Source organism: Neoarius graeffei, chromosome 25, assembly GCF_027579695.1.
Source record: "Neoarius graeffei isolate fNeoGra1 chromosome 25, fNeoGra1.pri, whole genome shotgun sequence".
Lineage (NCBI taxonomy): Eukaryota > Metazoa > Chordata > Actinopteri > Siluriformes > Ariidae > Neoarius > Neoarius graeffei.
Genome location: NC_083593.1, coordinates 11,151,972 through 11,171,649, shown reverse-complemented (window position 1 = coordinate 11,171,649; position 19,678 = coordinate 11,151,972). Strand labels below are relative to the sequence as shown.

At 41.1% G+C, this 19,678-nt stretch overlaps 1 protein-coding gene across 1 annotated transcript; it reads right to left on the bottom strand.

The window, feature by feature from the left end:
- Positions 1-1,968: 1,968 nt before the first annotated feature.
- mrps24 (mitochondrial ribosomal protein S24) lies at positions 1,969-19,493 on the bottom strand. The gene is made up of 4 exons (XM_060908281.1): positions 19,427-19,493; positions 18,967-19,047; positions 9,306-9,417; positions 1,969-2,350 (listed from the first exon to the last, which is right to left on the bottom strand). The coding sequence occupies exons 1-4, from the start codon at positions 19,463-19,465 to the stop codon at positions 2,067-2,069; spliced, it is 516 nt and encodes a 171-aa protein (XP_060764264.1). The 5' UTR covers positions 19,466-19,493; the 3' UTR covers positions 1,969-2,066.
- Positions 19,494-19,678: the final 185 nt, after the last annotated feature.

The following is a 19,678-nucleotide window of genomic DNA, read 5'->3' as shown; positions in this document are numbered from 1 at the left end:
TTGAAGAGTATTAAGAGAATGGAGTATATTGCACTTGAGGATTGTTTTTAACTAATGGCATAAAGTGGTTATTTTTTAAAAAGTGTATTACTTGACCCATGGTAATATTGCAATCCTTTTTTTTTTAAGGTTATATAAAGGTACAATTGAACTAGTGATTTGTATTAACCCCCATTGAACTTTCCCAAATTCTATAGTGCTATATAATCTGTAACTGAAATGGAATTTTAAAGGAGGGGTTTTCTTTTTGTACCATTTTATGTTTAATAAGGCCAAGGCTGTAGTAAGTCCAAGACCATGATTAGTTGAGCTCGAGTCAAAATGAAAGCAAGACTGAGTCAAGATTGAAACTGAAAACCATCAAATCCTTTTTGAAGCGAAGCTTTTACTTCAAATAGTTGGTTTAATTTGTGTATTGTACCAATCAGGCTAGGTTTTCAAGAAAAACAAGGCAGCATTCTTTTTAACAAACTCTCCGATGAGACCAATGCCCAAGATTGTCCAAGTACAAATGCCAATAATGAGCCAAGTCCATCTCATCTCATCTCGTTATCTCTAGCCGCTTTATCCTTCTACAGGGTCGCAGGCAAGCTGGAGCCTATCCCAGCTGACTACGGGCGAAAGGCGGGGTACACCCTGGACAAGTCGCCAGGTCATCACAGGGCTGACACATAGACACAGACAACCATTCACACTCACATTCACACCTACGGTCAATTTAGAGTCACCAGTTAACCTAACCTGCATGTCTTTGGACTGTGGGGGAAACCGGAGCACCCGGAGGAAACCCACGCGGACACGGGGAGAACATGCAAACTCCGCACAGAAAGGCCCTTGCCGGCCCCGGGGCTCGAACCCAGGACCTTCTTGCTGTGAGGCGACAGCGCTAACCACTACACCACCGTGCCGCCGAGCCAAGTCCATATCGGTAAAAAAAAAACATCTCAACTACTTTGGTAAAAACCATCTTTCTTTCGACTTCACCTGCAAGGATTTTTTTTTTCTCAGCATTGCACATTTAGATCTTGACGTTTTTGCTCATTCCTCTCAAGTTGGTCAGACAGGACAGACTGAGACTCTGTGAAAAGCAATTTTTGTCAAGTCTTGGTAAAGATTCTCAATCAGACTGAGGTCTGGGATTTGATTTGGTCATTTCAACACATTGAGGTTCTTGGTTTTTAACTACTTGGGCAGTACGATGGTGTAGTGGTTAGCACTGTCACCTCACAGCAAGAAGGTTCTGGGTTTGAGCCTAGTGGCCGACTGGGGTTTTTGTGCATGGAGTTTGCATGTTCTACTTATGCCCGTGTGGATTTCCTCCCACAGTCCAAAGACATTTGGGTCCCTCTGGTGTGCTAAAATCACCCAAGAGAATCGCCAACCCTCGACTATGAGGACGGCAGCAGACAGTGTAGCTTGCTTGGGTACAATACTTAGTGTTGATGTCCTGCTGGAAGGTGCATCTCTGTCCCAGTCTCAAGTATCTTTATATTAAGATCATGTGACACTAACTGCACACAAGCTGACGCTAAGTCAACTAATTATGTGACAACTTATGAGCTAATTTAGGAGTTTAATAGAAATGGGGGTGAATATATATATATATACACACACACACACACAACAAATTTATTATTATTTGGAAACTATAGTACCAGTCAAAAGTTTGGGGGGACAGTACATAATGAGTGTCAAATTTTCACAGGTACTGTATATTGATTTCCCTGAATATTGCAGTTTTATATGGGGGGATATTTATGCAAGGTATTGTTTTTCTTTCTGTGTTTTACATTACCACATCTGATATTCAACAGAGCAATTCATGAACTGTTAAAATTGTCTTTTTTTTGGAAAAATGTACCAGTTCCCAAGATACTCTTTGTATTTTTCCTTTATTCTCATTAAGAGCTGTTGTAGCTGTAAAGCTCATCATAACAGATATACGTTACACGACACTGAGGCAAGTAATAGCACGGAAACTTTTTATTACATACATTACACACACGATATTTAGCTTTATACCAAAGAATATTCATTGCTGCTGTTCCAATTCTCCCTCCAGGGTCTTAGAGATATTTGTAGACAGTTTTATCTTCCAGCGTCTGTATCTCCATCTTTACAGGACACTTGTAGAAGTGTGAGAGCAGCTCCTCTGTGTAGCCGATCAGGAAATAATATTTATTAGGCTGGAGTTTCTGCAGCATCAAAGCACAGATGATCAACATGTTGCCTCTGCGCTTGATAACCAGTTCGTTAGCAAGACATCCGTGAAACGTGCCAAAGATGAAACGGCGGATGAACATGTCTTCTACAGCCCGTTCTGCAGCACCTCCTTCTCCCTGGAGGTTACCTACGTGGTTTAAAAAAAAAAAAAAAGAAATTCAGCAGTAAAGCTCATTAAACAAATCGGTTCGAGTGCTTTTATACTGATTAGTCCATGTGACGAATTTGAAAATTGATACGTTTGATTCATACATTACAGAATTAAACAAAACGAAAAACTGCGGCGTGCGTAGAGCTGAAAATGTTTTTGTAAAAACACGTATTCGTTAGTTCATCAATACAGTGATGGGAAAACTTTTGTAGAGTGCAGTGTAGAAATCAGTCACCCAAGCACAGAGAACACATTGTTTAGAACACTGTATTGCATCCAACAATTTTGGTCTTTTTTTTTTTTCCGTCAGTGCAGAACATTAATGCATTTCTGCAGTGTTCCAGCACAGCCCTTTGGCTCATTTTAGCAGCTTACATCTACCAAAAAAAAAAAAAATCACCAGCAACCCAAAACACACTGTATGTTTGGTTCACTTCCTGCAGTTCGATTCAGAGTTGATTCACTTTCTCACTGGGAATGAACTGTTCTGGAGTTTTCTATGAACCGGATTGCTGTGTTCTGACCTGCCTAAGCAAACCACACCAAGAGGAAACGCACCAGGGTTCTCTTCATACGGACTAAACGTGTGTGAGAGAAAATGATTCACGATTCTCACGTAATTCTACTGTACATGGATATGCAAATCATAATCTGACTCTCACAGACTTATGGGCAATTTTCCCCCTAAACACTACAGGAACACATTAAGATGTTACCATATATCATGATGGATGATAAGTTTCCTGTACCGTCCAGATTCCTCATCTTTTCTGCAAGACTTGCAATTAAATGTCGTTAAAAGACACCAGGTAAAGACTGTACGCTGAGATTCCAGTGCTCCTTGTGTTTTTCGGAAAAATCAAATGCTACTTGTAGATTTTTAAACGTCATATCAAACTGATCTGGGGATTTTGCAGGACATCCATCTTGTGATTTTGTCTTATAAATCTAATATACCATGCACTGAGAGGCTCTGGTTGAAATGATGGATTATCTGAGGTGACTGGTACAGGACTGTTTTGTGAGCGGCTCAGTCCTGAAGAAAATAATACCACGCCAGTCACTGAAGAGAATCTATAATTACCAGTCCCTCTCAGTGCATGGTATATTTGATTTATATCCATCATCAAAAAATTCCAAACTGAAAGTGTTAAGATTGAATCTTGGTATAAGCTCACTGGAGGCAACCATGTTTGTTGTTTACATCGGAGTGACCTTCGACCTGCGCCTGCCTCGCAAGGGATGACCATATGTAGATTTACACACACAGAAATGCTCGTGAAGCCACAGCTGTGACTCGAGTCAGCCGTATAGCTTGAAATTGTGATGTCAGTTCATGGTATATCCAGAATATACCATGACTGACTCACACCATATCCTTTTTTTTTTTTTTTTAAACATCACGAGATACATTGCTTAATCAATGGTGGAACTATTTTATATCACATGAGCCATCCTTGGCCAATCCCTGCACGGGAATTTTTTGACGAGGGATATAATATACGTATGATTATTACATGGTGGTGCGAAGATATGAAGTTTATCTTCGAGTGGTGAATGTATATTTCACGAGTGAGTGAAGCAAATGAGTGAAAATATTTTCAACACGGGAAGATAAACTTCATATCCTCGCACCACCGTGTAACGTTCTTTATATTATCATGGATTAAAGCAAAAAAAAAATCATCTGACTGAAAAAAAAGCTCCATGTCGTTGGCCCCACCACGTCAGCGATGCATCAAATTTTAAACGCCGTGTTGTCCATTATCCCCTCAGCCCCTACTTATAGTACATTTACATAATTTTAACAATGACTAAAGCTAAGGCAAGACTTTACCATTGTCATTACTGGCTATAAATGATGAAACATCAAGTTTTCAGCGCAAAATGCAAATTTATTTCAACAATACTTTAGTAATGCACAACAGTGGTTAAGAGAAAAGTGCAAGTGCAGTCGAACTTGAACCATGCTTTCAAAAGAGTGGAACAGAAAGAAAAATAAGAAAATCTGTTGACATAAAACCAGGAAACAAGAAAAGTAAAAGTGAAAGTTCACTTTTTCTGCTTCTTCGCAGTGAAGCCAAAGGCATCTAGTTTTTTGCCATTGCTTCCATAGACTTTTTTTTATGGCAAACTACACAAAAGCACACACCTGCCATTTTCATCGTTTTGCACCATGAACTAAAATTTAAATGGCTTGCCATTATCGCCCATTTCATTTAGCCAAGCCCATCTCCACTTATTCTTTACCGTTTTGTCGATGTCTGACACATCTCTGCCTTCATTTAAAAGAAGCACGTCCATGCTGGCAAAACCGAAAGTAATTTGACGCACTCTAGTGATGGAAATCAAAGGGCCTATATCCGGTGGCCTTATTGAGGTATTTCACCTGACGTCACAGGGTCACGTGACGCCCCGGTGTCCGCCATTTTGAACGTCAAGCTAGCTAATGTCAACAACAGTAGCTGGTATGTTACTGTAGCAATGTTTACGTTCAGTCATTTGGATGACTGTTAAAACCTTTCAGTCTCAAGTTTTTCCTTTACTGGATTTATTAGTTTACTGAGCTAGCGCGCGCCGGCCGCCGGCGAGCTAGCGCGCGCTAGCTCGCAGCTTGCCCGAGTGCGCTAGCTCAGTAAACTAGTAAATCCAGTAAAGGAAAAACTTGAGACTGAAAGGTTTTAACAGTCATCCAAATGACTGAACGTAAACATTGCTACAGTAACATACCAGCTACTGTTGTTGACATTAGTTAGTGCTAACAGCTAGCTGCTAGTGCACTGCTACAACTACATCGACCCTAATAATACCAGTTCTTGGTCATTGCCTGGTAACAGCAAATTTACAACGGGCCATGTCTCAACAGACTAAGAAGTTATTTCAATGACATTTAATAACATTTTGTTTATCCTGAGGACCGAAAGTATAAATGAAAATGTGAACAAACCTTAGCTGTAATAAGATGGCGACCACCGGCTCCAGGGACGACCCGCTGATGTAGGCATGTTACCCAGCCTGACACAAAATATTTTTAGGCATCCAAACACGTATACGCTTTCAGATCAATACCTGTGTATATCGCCATACACAGGTATTGATCTGAAAGTGTATACGTGTTTGGATGCCTAAAAATATTTTGTGTCAGGCTGGGTAACATGCCTACATCAGCGGGTTTTTAACAACATAGGTATACAGATCATGTGGGCCGAAGTCAGGTAAAGACGAGGGCTTCGTGTACTTCCGTACGTCAGTGAACAATCCTGGTGGAAGCAGGTAAACGTCGTTCTCTAAGCCTGCTAACCTCAATTTTTGCAAATACCTCTCCCTCTGCTCGCCCTGTAAATGCCCTACGTCGCTGGATAGTGAAGGTGTTTTCTGCATCTCGCTCCTTTTTCTTTTATGTTTTTCGTTTGTCGCCTTCCTCGCATTCAAACTGATTCGAGCCGTGCCGTCCAAAATGGCAGCATCACATGACTTGGTCACATGGGTGAAATACCTCAATACGCAGTACTCGAGTTGGGGGGGAGGCATCCCCCTTCTGAAATAAAAATCTCAAATAATCCCCCTTATAAAACGGCCATCCCCCCATCACATCCTTTGGGCCATTTTACCAATTAATGTGGAAATTAGCCTACTATTATTTTAACAAATATTACTACCATTTCAACATTAGAGGCTTTGCTCAGTGATAGCCTACATGTAGCCGGATAAAAAAGACGCATATTTATTTATTCGGTTGCACCTCTCATTCACACCTATATGGAGGTTTCAGTCACTGAAAACAGCTACTTTCGCAAACTCTGGGCAGAGTGGAGATTTCTGAAAACTCCATCTTCAGACACTTGTGTAAATCGGGAAAACGATGCAACAGTGGGCGAGAGGGCGCGCGCGAATATAATGAATCTTTCACCGAATGCCAATTGTCCCGGTTCTTCATGAAATCGCACGTGCACACACAAATTCATTAGGTTAACTTTCAAATAACTGTTCTTGTGCACTTGCGACACCGGAGCCACTTTCCTGAATTTTGAGCTTCGGAGTATTCGCTTCTTTATCTATTTAATCAATGAATTTATTTGTCACATACATTAAATTACTAATGTAAACCATTAGTAGCCTATTTAAGCAATAGCTGTTTTCTCCACTGTTTTCCGACCTTTTGTGCTTAGTGAATGAGACACTTCATTACACTCCACTGACTGACTTCCAATTCCGGACTTTTTTGAGAATGTAAAATATAGGCCTACGAGATGGTTTTTGGGACTTAATTCGCGTTGGTCCTTCACTATTAATTTCTGAGACTGACGAGGCACTAAATACTGTGGAATTATTTTCTCCACTATGAAGCTTGGCATCTTAAACAAGTGTCGGGAAATCTTGCAGCCCGACTCTACAGCCTCCAATGTTTAAGCGAACTGCTGAAACCATAATGTTTAAAGATTAAATCGTAGGCTAATCAAACCAAAGAAAAACACAGCCTTTCCAGAACGTTGTCTGCCGAAGCCTGTTTAACCTACAAAAGGCTTAATAGCATAGGTCTTGCTGCAGCTTCAACTTTTTCACCTGATCACCTTTCAATAGGCAAATATCATTATTACTACTACAAAAGGCCTCGTATTAGTAGTAGACAAGTAACCTAGTTGCCTAGTAGTCGGACAGCCAAATAGTTTCATCAGTGGCCTACGCCGAGCCTCCCCGGGACTAGACAGTAGCGGAGGCTGTATTTATTTATTTATTCCTATCTAGCACAACAACTTATTCCTTTACATATACTCAAACATAGCACAAGAAAGGGTTCAACAACAGGCAATCACAGCATCTTAGTGAAGTTCTAAATCACATCGGTGTCAGACCTATAGGCCTACCCCCCTCCCTTTTTTTTCCTTCCTCGGATCTGCATCACTCTCATTATTGACCTTTAGCGCTCCCAGTTGACAGAAATCCGTCGTAGCGACGGAAAACTTTAATCCATGTATTATATGGACACATCCACAAAAAAATACGCAAGTTAATCAAAAGAATTTTAATTTTGACAATGTGCGTCAAGTCAGCAGGAAAACACTGGGAGTGACATCATTGGCGTGAAATATCAGGAATCATTATACATACAGGACACTTTTTCAATGGAATAAAAACGTGTTCTATTCCCTTCTAGCAGGTTTCATTCATTTGCTTTGATAGCATGCAATATTGTTATCGTATCGCTTATCCTATGTGTATTACATCACTCTACCCAACGGAGAATCAGTGTTGAATATGGCTTACGATATTGCATGGTTGTCAAGACAACATGACATCACACATCGGAGCTGATGCGAAGATTCAATGAGAAAGTTTTCTGCTGCGCATGCACAGAAGCATTTGTTTGTTTGCCAGGAAAAAGAAAGACGTGTTGAAGGCTACCAAAACTTCATTAGATAGTCTTCACGCATATTTACAAGAGAAAAACATACCAACGGACATCGAAAAACTGGAAAAGAGTCATGTCGGAGATGTAAAACTTCCACACTAGTGAGCGACCGTAACAATTTGTAAACAAACAGGTTTGCTTCGTTAAATACGGAAGATTGAGAGAGAATTTTGAAAGAAAAAGACGTGTTAAAGACCTGAAACGAATGTGTATGTATTTAATAATAATAATAATAATAATGATAATAATAATAATGGCTTTTTTTCCGTGGTATATCAGATATATTCCATTCAGCTACTCGTCTTCGACTTGCTCAATATCATGCTAGCTGAATGGAATATATCTGATACATCACAAAAAAAAAAAAAAGAAGTCAACCAATATATTATTTAAATATGTCACTCAGATCCACAATGTATTTCGTCTGAAAAAATGCGAGTTTTTCCAACATGAGAAGATAAACTTCATATCTTCAAACCAATGTGTGATATTCTTTTTATTATATAAATACAAACAAAAAGTCCCCAAATTTATCAAAACAATTCATCGATTTCCTCATGAGTGACACACACGCCCCTTTTCCACCAAATCAGTTCCAGGGCTCGTTTGGAGCCAGTGCTTAGCTTGGAACCGGGTTTTCTGTTTCCACTGACAAAGAACTGGCTCTGGGGCCAGAAAAACCGGTTCCAGGCTAGCACCAGCTCTTTGCTGGGCCAGAGGAAAGAACCGCTTACGTCAGCGGGGGCAGAGTTGTTAAGACCAACAACAATAGCAAGACCGTGAAAGGTCGCCATTTTTAAATAAGCGATGAGATATCATGGATGCAGTAAAGCAGCAGTCATCCATTATTGTTATTGTTGCTGCTGCTGCTTCTTCTCCGTGTTGTTGTTGCTTTGATGTTCCCGCCAAAGTTTATGCAAATGCAGCGACGTAACTGACGTATACAGTGACGTAATGACGTGGCTCCCCTTAGCACCCCAAGCTATGGAAAAGCAAACTGGTTCTCAGCTGGCTCGCAAGTTGAACGAGTTGTGAATCAGCACCAGCACTGGCCCCGAACCAGCCCTGGAACTGATTTGGTGGAAAAGGGGTAACAGAGGTTTATGTCACTCAGTGTCCTGGATGCAGTTCGTCTGAAAAATACGAGCGGCGTATTTCCCAGTAAAAAACTTGTGTCTATATAGTCATAATTTTTTTTAAATACACACCCCTTACGATAAGGCATAGTGTTTTGTGTCATGTGTTTGTTCTTGTGCCATCAGTAACTTCTTTCTTGTTTCCAGGAGAATCCTCACCATAGTCTTAAAGGCCGTTTCATTTGTTTACTTTCTGAAGCGCAACGAACCGAAAACGTATGAATCATGAGAAAATGATTTGCTTCCAAGACCATGTGGCTATTACTCAATCTTCTTTTTCTTCATCCTCGCACCGCATGTCCCAACTTGTGGTATGGAAATGATGCACACCCATGACATGAAATTCAGGACGGAAAGCAGGCTTGACTGAAGAAGTGTGACTTACTTGGGTGTTGGGAGAGCCATCCCTTCCTATGAGCTATGTGGTGCGGGTGCAGAGCCTGTTCATAAGTCACTGGCCTGTCTCCTTTACCCACTCGAATGCGGGCTGCACGGTTCTGCAAATTCAGAAAAAAACGGATTACGAAAGCAGAAGCTTGGCATGGGGTTTTAGACACGAACTCACAATGAGCAACAGCTGCTCTGAAACCTTTGTCTCAAAACGAGAGTCACATTGTTCCACTATATACGATTTACACAGTTTAACACAGAAGCCACTGAATCTTATTACTGCAAAAAGAAATAACTTCCAGTCAGGCTAAAATCTCAAATAAAACCGACTGTATAAAATAAAACACTTTCCACTCAAAGAAATGTTCTTCAAAGCACCAAAATAATTTGAATAAATTTTCTTGTTAAACATTAGTATTTAGTCTCAAAAATAAGTTTCAACACTACTGACACAGGGCGGCACGGTGGTGTAGTGGTTAGCGCTGTCGCCTCACAGCAAGAAGGTCCTGGGTTCGAGCCCTGTGGCCGGCGAGGGCCTTTCTGTGCGGAGTTTGCATGTTCTCCCCGTGTCCGCGTGGGTTTCCTCCGGGTGCTCCGGTTTCCCCCACAGTCCAAAGACATGCAGGTTAGGTTAACTGGTGACTCTAAATTGACCGTAGGTGTGAATGCGAGTGTGAATGGTTGTCTGTGTCTATGTGTCGGCCCTGTGATGACCTGGCGACTTGTCCGGGGTGTGCCCCGCCTTTCACCCGTAGTCAGCTGGGATGGGCTCCGGCTTGCCTGCGACCCTGTAGAAGGATAAAGCGGCTAGAGATAATGAGATGAGACTACTGACACAGCTAAAGGACATTTCATATAAATGCAAATAAATATTCTACTTGTGCTCTAGAACAGTGGTTCTCCAGCATGGCCAGAGGGTCCATGAATTATTAAGGCCCGAGCACCGTTCGGTGCGAAGACCCCATTGTTTTTCAAAAGATTATTATTATTATTATTATTTTTCTGTCGCGTTTGGCTTTTTTTGAGGCATTTCCCATGCACGAAAACTCATGAAATTTGATACACACATCAGTCATTGGAACCGCTTCTCAGCCACAGGCGTTTGGCCCCGGGCGTGGGCCAGGGACTTCATAGCGCCCCCGAATGTCATGGAGTCCTTGGATTGGCATATAGTTTCAGCTATGCATACCAAATTCGGTACATATGTAGTTCGTCCCAAGACAAACAACTTTCGTATATACATTGCATTAGGCACGCCCAACAGGAAGTGAGGTAATTGGGCTTATATGCGTTTGGATACATGGTCATTTTTAACGTACTCCTCCTAGACGGTTCATCAGATTCATGTCAAACCTGGCAAACACGATGCCAAGATATTGCTGATGTTGAATTGCGAAGGGATTTTTGATATGTTGTAATATGTTGAAATGGTAATATTATGAATTTTAATACTCACCACATAAACAGGAAATGTGTCATGAAGTCATAATACATTTAATGATTTGGCTGAAACCTTTCAGGTTATTAGAGAACGTGATTATTATGACATCTAGATGCCCAATATGCCTGTCTGGTATAGTGCCACCAACTGGCCAAGGAAAGAATAGGGTTTTGAATGTGTGTGTTTTGACACATGATGAATTTTAACACGCTCCTGCTAGACGGTTCATGAGATTCATGTGAAATTTGTTATACGTGATGCCAAGATGTTGCTGATGTTAAATTGTGAGGGGATTATTGATATCTTGTAATATGTTGAAATGGCCTTATGATTTTAATATCTTGCCACATAAACAGAAAACGTGTCAGAAAGCCACAGTGCATTGACTGTATAGTCGGACACTTCTTACTTCAATAGATATAATGATTATTATGATAACCTGACGCCCAATGGGCCTGCCTGTTATAGCGCCACCACCTGGCCAAGCAGGAAATGTGCCAGAAATTGGCAATGCCTTAACTGATCGATCTGACACTTTACAAAATATTGTGTATTATGCTTGTGATGATATTCACATGTAATTCAGATGCCTAGCACAGCGCCACCATCTGGCCAAACAGGAAATGGGGAAAAAATGTTCAATTCATTGATGGATTGATCTGAAACTTTACAAAAATATTGGATATCGTGAGTCTGATGATATAACATATACAATTCTGTGCACACTCATACACAGTCATATGCATATTTATGCATACACACACTCTCTCACAAGTATGCACTCACATGCACATGCAACATCTATGAGCACACTCTCTTTCACACACACATTCTCTCTATCTCCCTCTGACAAACAGACACACACACACACACACACACACAACAATAGCAGAGCTCCAGCAGAGCACCATACCTAAGAAAAAATGGTAAACCCATCGAGTCGATTTTTTGTGGTTTGTCTGTGTACCACCAGTCATACACACCGCCTCGTGGCCAGTGTTAGTAATCACCAGTCATACACACCGCCTCGTGGCCAGTGTTAGTAATCACCAGTCATACACACCGCCTCGTGGCCAGTGTTAGTAATCACCAGTCATACACACCGCCTCGTGGCCAGTGTTAGTAATCACCAGTCATACACACCGCCTCGTGGCCAGTGTTAGTAATCACCAGTCATACACACCGCCTCGTGGCCAGTGTTAGTAATCACCAGTCATACACACCGCCTCGTGGCCAGTGTTAGTAATCACCAGTCATACACACCGCCTCGTGGCCAGTGTTAGTAATCACCAGTCATACACACCGCCTCGTGGCCAGTGTTAGTAATCACCAGTCATACACACCGCCTCGTGGCCAGTGTTAGTAATCACCAGTCATACACACCGCCTCGTGGCCAGTGTTAGTAATCACCAGTCATACACACCGCCTCGTGGTCAGTGTTAGTAATCACCAGTCATACACACCGCCTCGTGGCCAGTCTTAGTAATCACCAGTCATACACACCGCCTCGTGGCCAGTCTTAGTAATCACCAGTCATACACACCGCCTAGTGGCCAATGCTAATAATCACCAGTCATACACACCGCCTAGTGGCCAATGCTAATAATCACCAGTCATACACACCGCCTAGTGGCCAGTGTTAGTAATTACCAGTCATACACACCACCTAGTGGCCAGTGTTAGTAATCACCAGTCATACACACCGCCTAGTGGCCAGTGCTAGTAATTACCAGTCATACACCGCCTAGTGGCCAGTGCTAGCCAGTAAAGAAATAAAACAAAAAAGAGACTGGCTAGGATATAAGAAAATTCTACAACCCAGAAACAGATGGGAGCTCCGCTTTTAGGCAGTGCCTAAATCTATATATTAGTGACCTACCATCATTGTGCATTTTGTTGCAGACATAACACTGCATGTACACACACACACACACACACTGCAGACACAGGAAAGCTAAGATGACTTAAGGTTACAGCGTGAGATAGAGATAAGGAGGAGACACGTACATGGTTTTCCCCAAAGCGTTTTAGCGTATCGGGCCCGAAACGCTTGCTCTGCCTGCCGATACGCTTAGTCGCTTTAGTTAAAATCCGATACGCTTAGATTTATACCGATACGTTAAATTTCCTACCCACAAGTAACTAGATACATAGGAGAGCAAATAACAGATCCATTTACACACTGATTGATATTTGTGTTAAAGGGATAGTTCGGGATTTTTGACATGAATCTGTATGGCATCCCCATCAATAGTGTAGTGCAAACACACTGACTTATCCCTGACAGCATCCTGTGAGTCCAGTTCTTGTCCAGTTTTGGTCCAGACGAAAGTAGTCCGGCAAGTTTGTTGGGGTCACGAAAGTAAAACATTTTTCGTCTCAAAACAGTATGTGTTCAAAAGAGTGATATATTTGCATCATAAAACCGTTGCCAAATAAAAAGTCAGACCTCGAAATCGCTTGGTACTATTGTGTCTCCCTCGGTATCACTGCGCGCTGTCATGTTGACATCTGCGCAGGAATCAACACCTTTCCCATTGTTTGGCAGTGATTAGGAGTTCAGATCAGCGGCGCTAACAAGCTAATTTGAGAGCAAGAACAGTGACAAATTTATCACCTTCTATAACCTATACAATAATATATTTGTGAAAATGGTGCGCACTTGCGACTATCCAGGCTGTAGCAACAAAGATGTGGCTGAATCTCCGCACACATTTCACCGTCGTAGTCAGACATGTTGTCGCTAACTTTGCTAGCAGTAAACAATGTAGTGATGTGTCGGTCGCGAACGATCCGGTTCAAAGAGCCGGCTCTTTGAAGTGAACGACGGGAGCCGGCTCTTCAGTGGGAGCCGAGTTGGGGAACCGAATCAGTTTTTTGTCCTTAGGTGCCTCAGAGAGAGAGAGAGAGAGAGAGAGAGAGAGAGTTCAGCTCAGCTGAAGGATGATTGTCTGTTTGACAACCATGATCATTGTTTTGTTGCCGTGAATTCCTAAAGCTCATGATATAAATTGTCACTCATAAATTGACAGGTTCGGTCGGCAACCGCCTTGGCATGGCCAGATTAATCTGCGGTATACAACGAGACAGCAGTCATTATAACAGGAGCATATTTGCTGTTCCAGCGGCTTCTCATTACTGGTGGAGCAGAGTGCGGCACTTTTTTCTCTTTTTACATGCGCTCAAGGTGCCACATATTTTGTTGCACATTGTTCTGTGTTTTGTTAAAATAATTTCTAACTTTGCTTCATAGTTTCTTAGGCCTGATTTATACTTTATAATTTATTTTGTGGCATTTTGTTCAAGGTCGAGTGTGAAATAAAGCCATAAAGGATAAACAGTTGATGTCTTCTGTGTATTTTATATTGGTAATATAACACAGTTTTGCATTATGTTTGTGAGAAAATAATTTATTAATTGGTAAGTAAGTTTTATTTCTATAGCTAGAACATTGTTACACTGCTATACTTTACAAAGCTTTACAATGGCTACAAAAACTAAAAAATAAAATGGAAAACATCCTATTGATAAAATATAAATAATGTAATTAATTAACTAGTTAATTGCAGCAATTAAATCAAAAATAAAATCTCAGGAGCCGTTTGGGAGCCGAAAGAGCCGGCTCCTTATAGTAAGAAGAGCCAAAAGAGCCGGCTCCCGAAAAAGAGCCGAAATTCCCATCACTAAACAATGAATGAAACAGCCGTGGCTGTCACCTGGCGGCAGCGCGCAGTGATAAGAAGGGAGAGAAAATAGTGGCAAGCGATTTCGAGGTCTGACTTTTTATGTGACAACGGTTTTGTGATGCAAATATATCACTCTTTTGAACACATACTGTTTTGAGACGAAAAACGTTTTACTTTCGTGACCCCAACAAACTTGCCGGACTACTTTCGTCTGGACCAAAACTGGACAAGAACTGGACTCACAGGATGCTGTCAGGGGTAAGTCAGTGTGTTTGCACGACACTATTAATGGGGATGCCATACAGATTCATGTCAAAAATCCCGAACTATCCTTTTAAACAAGCGGTCTTTTTTTCCAACATTTGTGTTGATTCTGTCAAAGTAATGTGTCCGCGTGGTATGATGTAAACAAACTAATCTGTTGGCTATGTCAAGATCACGTGTTCAAACCGTCCAATAAAAACATCGAAAGAAAACATCAGACATCCCAGAAGTTTCCGATTCATTATAAGCGATCTCATTGGGCTGCCGATGTTGTCCCCCACCAGACGGACAAAGCCGACTGACTTTAATAAGCTAGAAGACTCGCTGGACAAATTAATCCACATCAGCATGGATGACAGCGAGATGGACTATGAGAGGGTTGCCCAACATTGGGCAAAGCAAAAGCCAAGGAGAATTAATCTGCTTTAAAGGAGTAGAAAACTTAATTCATTAGTTTGGGTTTGCAGAAAGATTATGTACTTATAAACACTTTCTCACAAAGTGAAGTTGTCCAAATGTGTCAAATATAGCATAATTTCAAATAATAAATCATAAGCATTTTTGGCAGTATAATGTCACTGGGATCCAGTTAACAAAAGAAGGCTCTGGATTATTCTTTTGTTAAAGGCTCACAGTGACATCACACTGCCAAATATGCTTATCATTATTATTCAAAATTATGCTACATTTGACAAATTCCCTTCATGAAATGTGTTTAAAAGTGCATAATCTTTCTGCAAACTTAAACTGCAGAAATTAAGTTTTCTTTTCCTTTAAATATATATGTTTTAATCTTAATCTAGTCCATTTAATAAAGTGCCAAAATTTAAACTTTATAATATGCAGTTGCCTTACTTTTCTTTTCAGTGCATCTTAGTTATACATATACACTGGCAGTCAATGAAAAAGTCCAGGTCAATAATTCAACATATTATGCAATACGGAGTTGGGGAAATGTTTGTTTTGAGATGTTTCTATTGAATAGCGTGCACAGAAGTCATTAATGAGTTCTACTCAATCCAAACATTTTTCAATAGTCTTCAGGGAGTGGTCTTTAGGAATCAGCTCAAAGTGCTGTTTTGGAGAAAAACAAAAATTTGTACACGGTTGAAAGGATGGGTTGGATAGCCTTTATTAAGGCCATGAAAAAGCCGACTTTTGTATTCCTTATGTCCAAGATGCCACGGTTAAATCCAGATGACAGATGGCAGGCCCTCGGCATGGTGCAAGCCAGCCTAAGTTTTTCAGAAGTTGGGCGTCGATTGAATGTCCAAACCCTGCCATGGCCTGCGTATTCACCTGATCTCAATCCCATTGAGCATTTATGGGATCACCTTGGTGTTCAGATCCAGAACCGTGTTCCTCGTCCCATGAACAGAGGTCAACTGATCCAGGCTCTTCAAGAGGAGTGGCAGGCCATTCCACAAGACAGGATTCGCCGTTTGATACGCAGTATGCGTCGCAGACTGACGGCTTGTATTGCTGTTGGTGGGGACAATACTCGGTACTGAAGCTGCAACTTTCCAATTACAGGGTATCCATTTTGTTCGGACTGTACATTATCAAAGCTCACAACAATTGTGATTTTTTGTTTATTCATCTCGAGTTAAATGTCAGTATATTGATCTGTAAGCTTCTAGTACATGATTTCATAGGTTATGAATAAAATTATTTTCATAAATGTCACCTGGACATTTTCATTGACTGTCAGTGTATTACGGTAATTGCATCCAAAACATTCTAAATCATTACAGTTATAGTAATACAGCAACTTATTTTAAGGTGGCAGGTCTTAGGTTCAGATCCCTTTGTGATCAACAGGAGGTCATGATGATCGATTCTCTTCATTGGATTGCATAAGATGGAGCAAACCACTGGTCATATTTTCATGCACATTTTTGTTACAACACTACTTGATCATAGGTAATTAAGGGATCCCCGTAGATTTTCAATCGATCATATACCTAAGTAATCTATAACAAAACAGTTTAACTTGCATGTTGAACTTTAAGGTGAAATTTCAAATGTGTATACATTAATAGTATTTAGGTCAGAAATCATTGAAACACTGGTAAAATCTATCCTATAATCATGGATCTAAAATCTCTCAGAGACCCTGAAAATGCACCTTAGAGCATCTATTTTCAAAAAATTTTCCGGGGGAGCATGCCCCCGGACCCCCCTAGTTTCGCTTCGCGCCTTTGGCGCTTGCTTTCACACCATTGCCACTCAATTGTCTGTGCATTATCATGCCAGAATTTAGTGCTTTAATTTTTTTCTGGGGAAAACACTGATGTATAGTTTTGTACACATACATATATACATATATACACATATATATACATATATACACACATATATATATAAATGTACATTTTCACACCACAGAAACACACACTTACAGTCTTTGTCTATCTCTCATCCGTCAAGTAGTCATGGCATTTGCAACATGCACATCACCTTTGAACATTTGATGAATATATGACATGACTGTTTTGTTGGGTGGCGGAACGTCCTGGGTTGTGGAACCACGCATGCGAGGGCCCGTCAAGGCTGCTAGTGGCTTTAATTATTCTCATCTCATTATCTCTAGCCACTTTATCCTGTCCTACAGGGTCGCAGGCAAGCTGGAGCCTATCCCAGCTGACTACGGGCGAAAGGCAGGGTACACCCTGGACAAGTCGCCAGGTCATCACAGGGCTGACACATAGACACAGACAACCATTCACACTCACATTCACACCTACGGTCAATTTAGAGTCACCAGTTAACCTAACCTGCATGTCTTTGGACTGTGGGGGAAACCGAAGCACCTGGAGGAAACCCACGCGGACATGGGGAGAACATGCAAACTCCGCACAGAAAGGCCCTCGCCGGCCACGGGGCTCGAATCCGGACCTTCTTGCTGTGAGGCAACAGCGCTAACCACTACACCACCGTGCCGCCCGGCTTTAATTATTATTATTTTGTTGCATCGGTGTTCATCACGATGTCACATTATCAAAAGTTATTCTACTCTGGGATCCAAGCACCAAAGTCATCTCAGACCTAATCTATTCTATCAGTGTAAATTTCAGGAACAGAAAGTTCTCTGGCAACAAAAATCTCTCAATATTTGTATACTCTACTGTGGGGGTTCGTGGAATTTATTAAGGTTGAAGAGGTCCCTGGCTACAAAATGTTTGAGAACCACTGCTCTCGAATGTGAATTTAGAATTTGAACGACTTGATTCCTGCTTCTAACCAAATATGAATCTGCATGCATGTACGGTTCATTCTGTTATCAAATCATGAAATCGGAAAGCAAAAAGCTTGTAGCACAAAAGATGACTATTTTTGAGCTACACAATTTAGGAGATGGCTATGAAAATACACATGTACAAAAAATTTAATTAACCACAATCAGGGTCATAACAGAAAAAATTAAACCTTTGTCAAGAATTGGATTGATGCACATACTACATATAACCTGTAATAATGCTTCAGGGGTGTCTTGTGAAGACATGAATTTTGTAAAATTCCAAGATATAGCACAAAACCTGGTTGCTTCTGGCAGGAGGTTACAACTTGGCTGCATAGTTCTCATCTCATCTCATTATCTCTAGCCGCTTTATCCTGTTCTACAGGGTCGCAGGCAAGCTGGAGCCTATCCCAGCTGACTACGGGCGAAAGGCGGGGTACACCCTGGACAAGTCGCCAGGTCATCACAGGGCTGACACAGACAACCATTCACACTCACACCTACGGTCAATTTAGAGTCACCAGTTAACCTAACCTGCATGTCTTTGGACTGTGGGGGAAACCGGAGCACCCGGAGGAAACCCACGCGGACACGGGGAGAACATGCAAACTCCACACAGAAAGGCCCTCGCCGGCCACGGGGCTCGAACCCGGACCTTCTTGCTGTGAGGCGACAGCGCTAACCACTACACCACCATGCCGCCCCGGCTGCATAGTTATTAAAAAAAAAAAACAATAGGTTTCCAACACCTTTGGTGCTTGGATCCCTAATAAGGTGATTCACATTGCTGTATTTCTCTGCAGAGAAGGCTTCACAAATTATTCACTGTAGGGCTGCTGATAATTTTGAAAACAGAAAGAAATTGCATGTCTTAAGAAAAAGGCATTACGTTCATAAAACTTTAGCATCCACATATATTTTAGTTTAAACTTGAAGTAGAAATGTTTCATGTTATTGTTGCTCATTTTTCATCATGGGTGCCAATAATTATGGAGTTCTGTCATAATGAGACATAATTACCCACCTTATAGCAAACTGCACTGGTGTTTATGCACCTTGAGCCAGCGCTGAGAGAAGCTGCAGAATTCAGCTGGCTATAAACAATCTAAATAAATATTTATAAAAATGTAGAAAAAGTGTATTAATATGACGAAATAAATATGTGCAAATTATTAAGCCTGAATTAAGAGTTTGGTAATACAGCGGCCGTATCCCAAATGACTGCCTACTGAAGCTCGAGTGCACTATATAGAGTTTAAAAATCCATTACTTCCTAGTAACATGTAGTGCACTTATATAGAAATTAGAGAGACATTTAGGAGTCGACCCTCGTTACCAGGCTACACGTTTTCATTTCAGTTCAGAAACAAAAACACACACGAGGCCTCACACTTTAACACTAACCAGATAATTAAACAAACAAAAAAAGAAATCATTAAACACAAAATTAAAATATCCAAACTATAAAATGAAACCGTGCTTACAGAAAATATTATTCTCTGTCTGCTCAAGGACGCCGCCATTTTGGTTTCGTTTACATTTCCGTATATTTTTCTCTATCAGAAGTCACGAGCTAGCGTGATGACATCACACAAACGTACCCATGTCTAATTTGCATACGTTCTCTCTGAGTGCGGCCGGTTGAAGAAGCTCATTACTGCCATCTACCGGATTGTACATTTGTAAGGCAAAATGCATAAATGTTCGTTTCTTTATCTAATTTGGAGTTTTGTTTT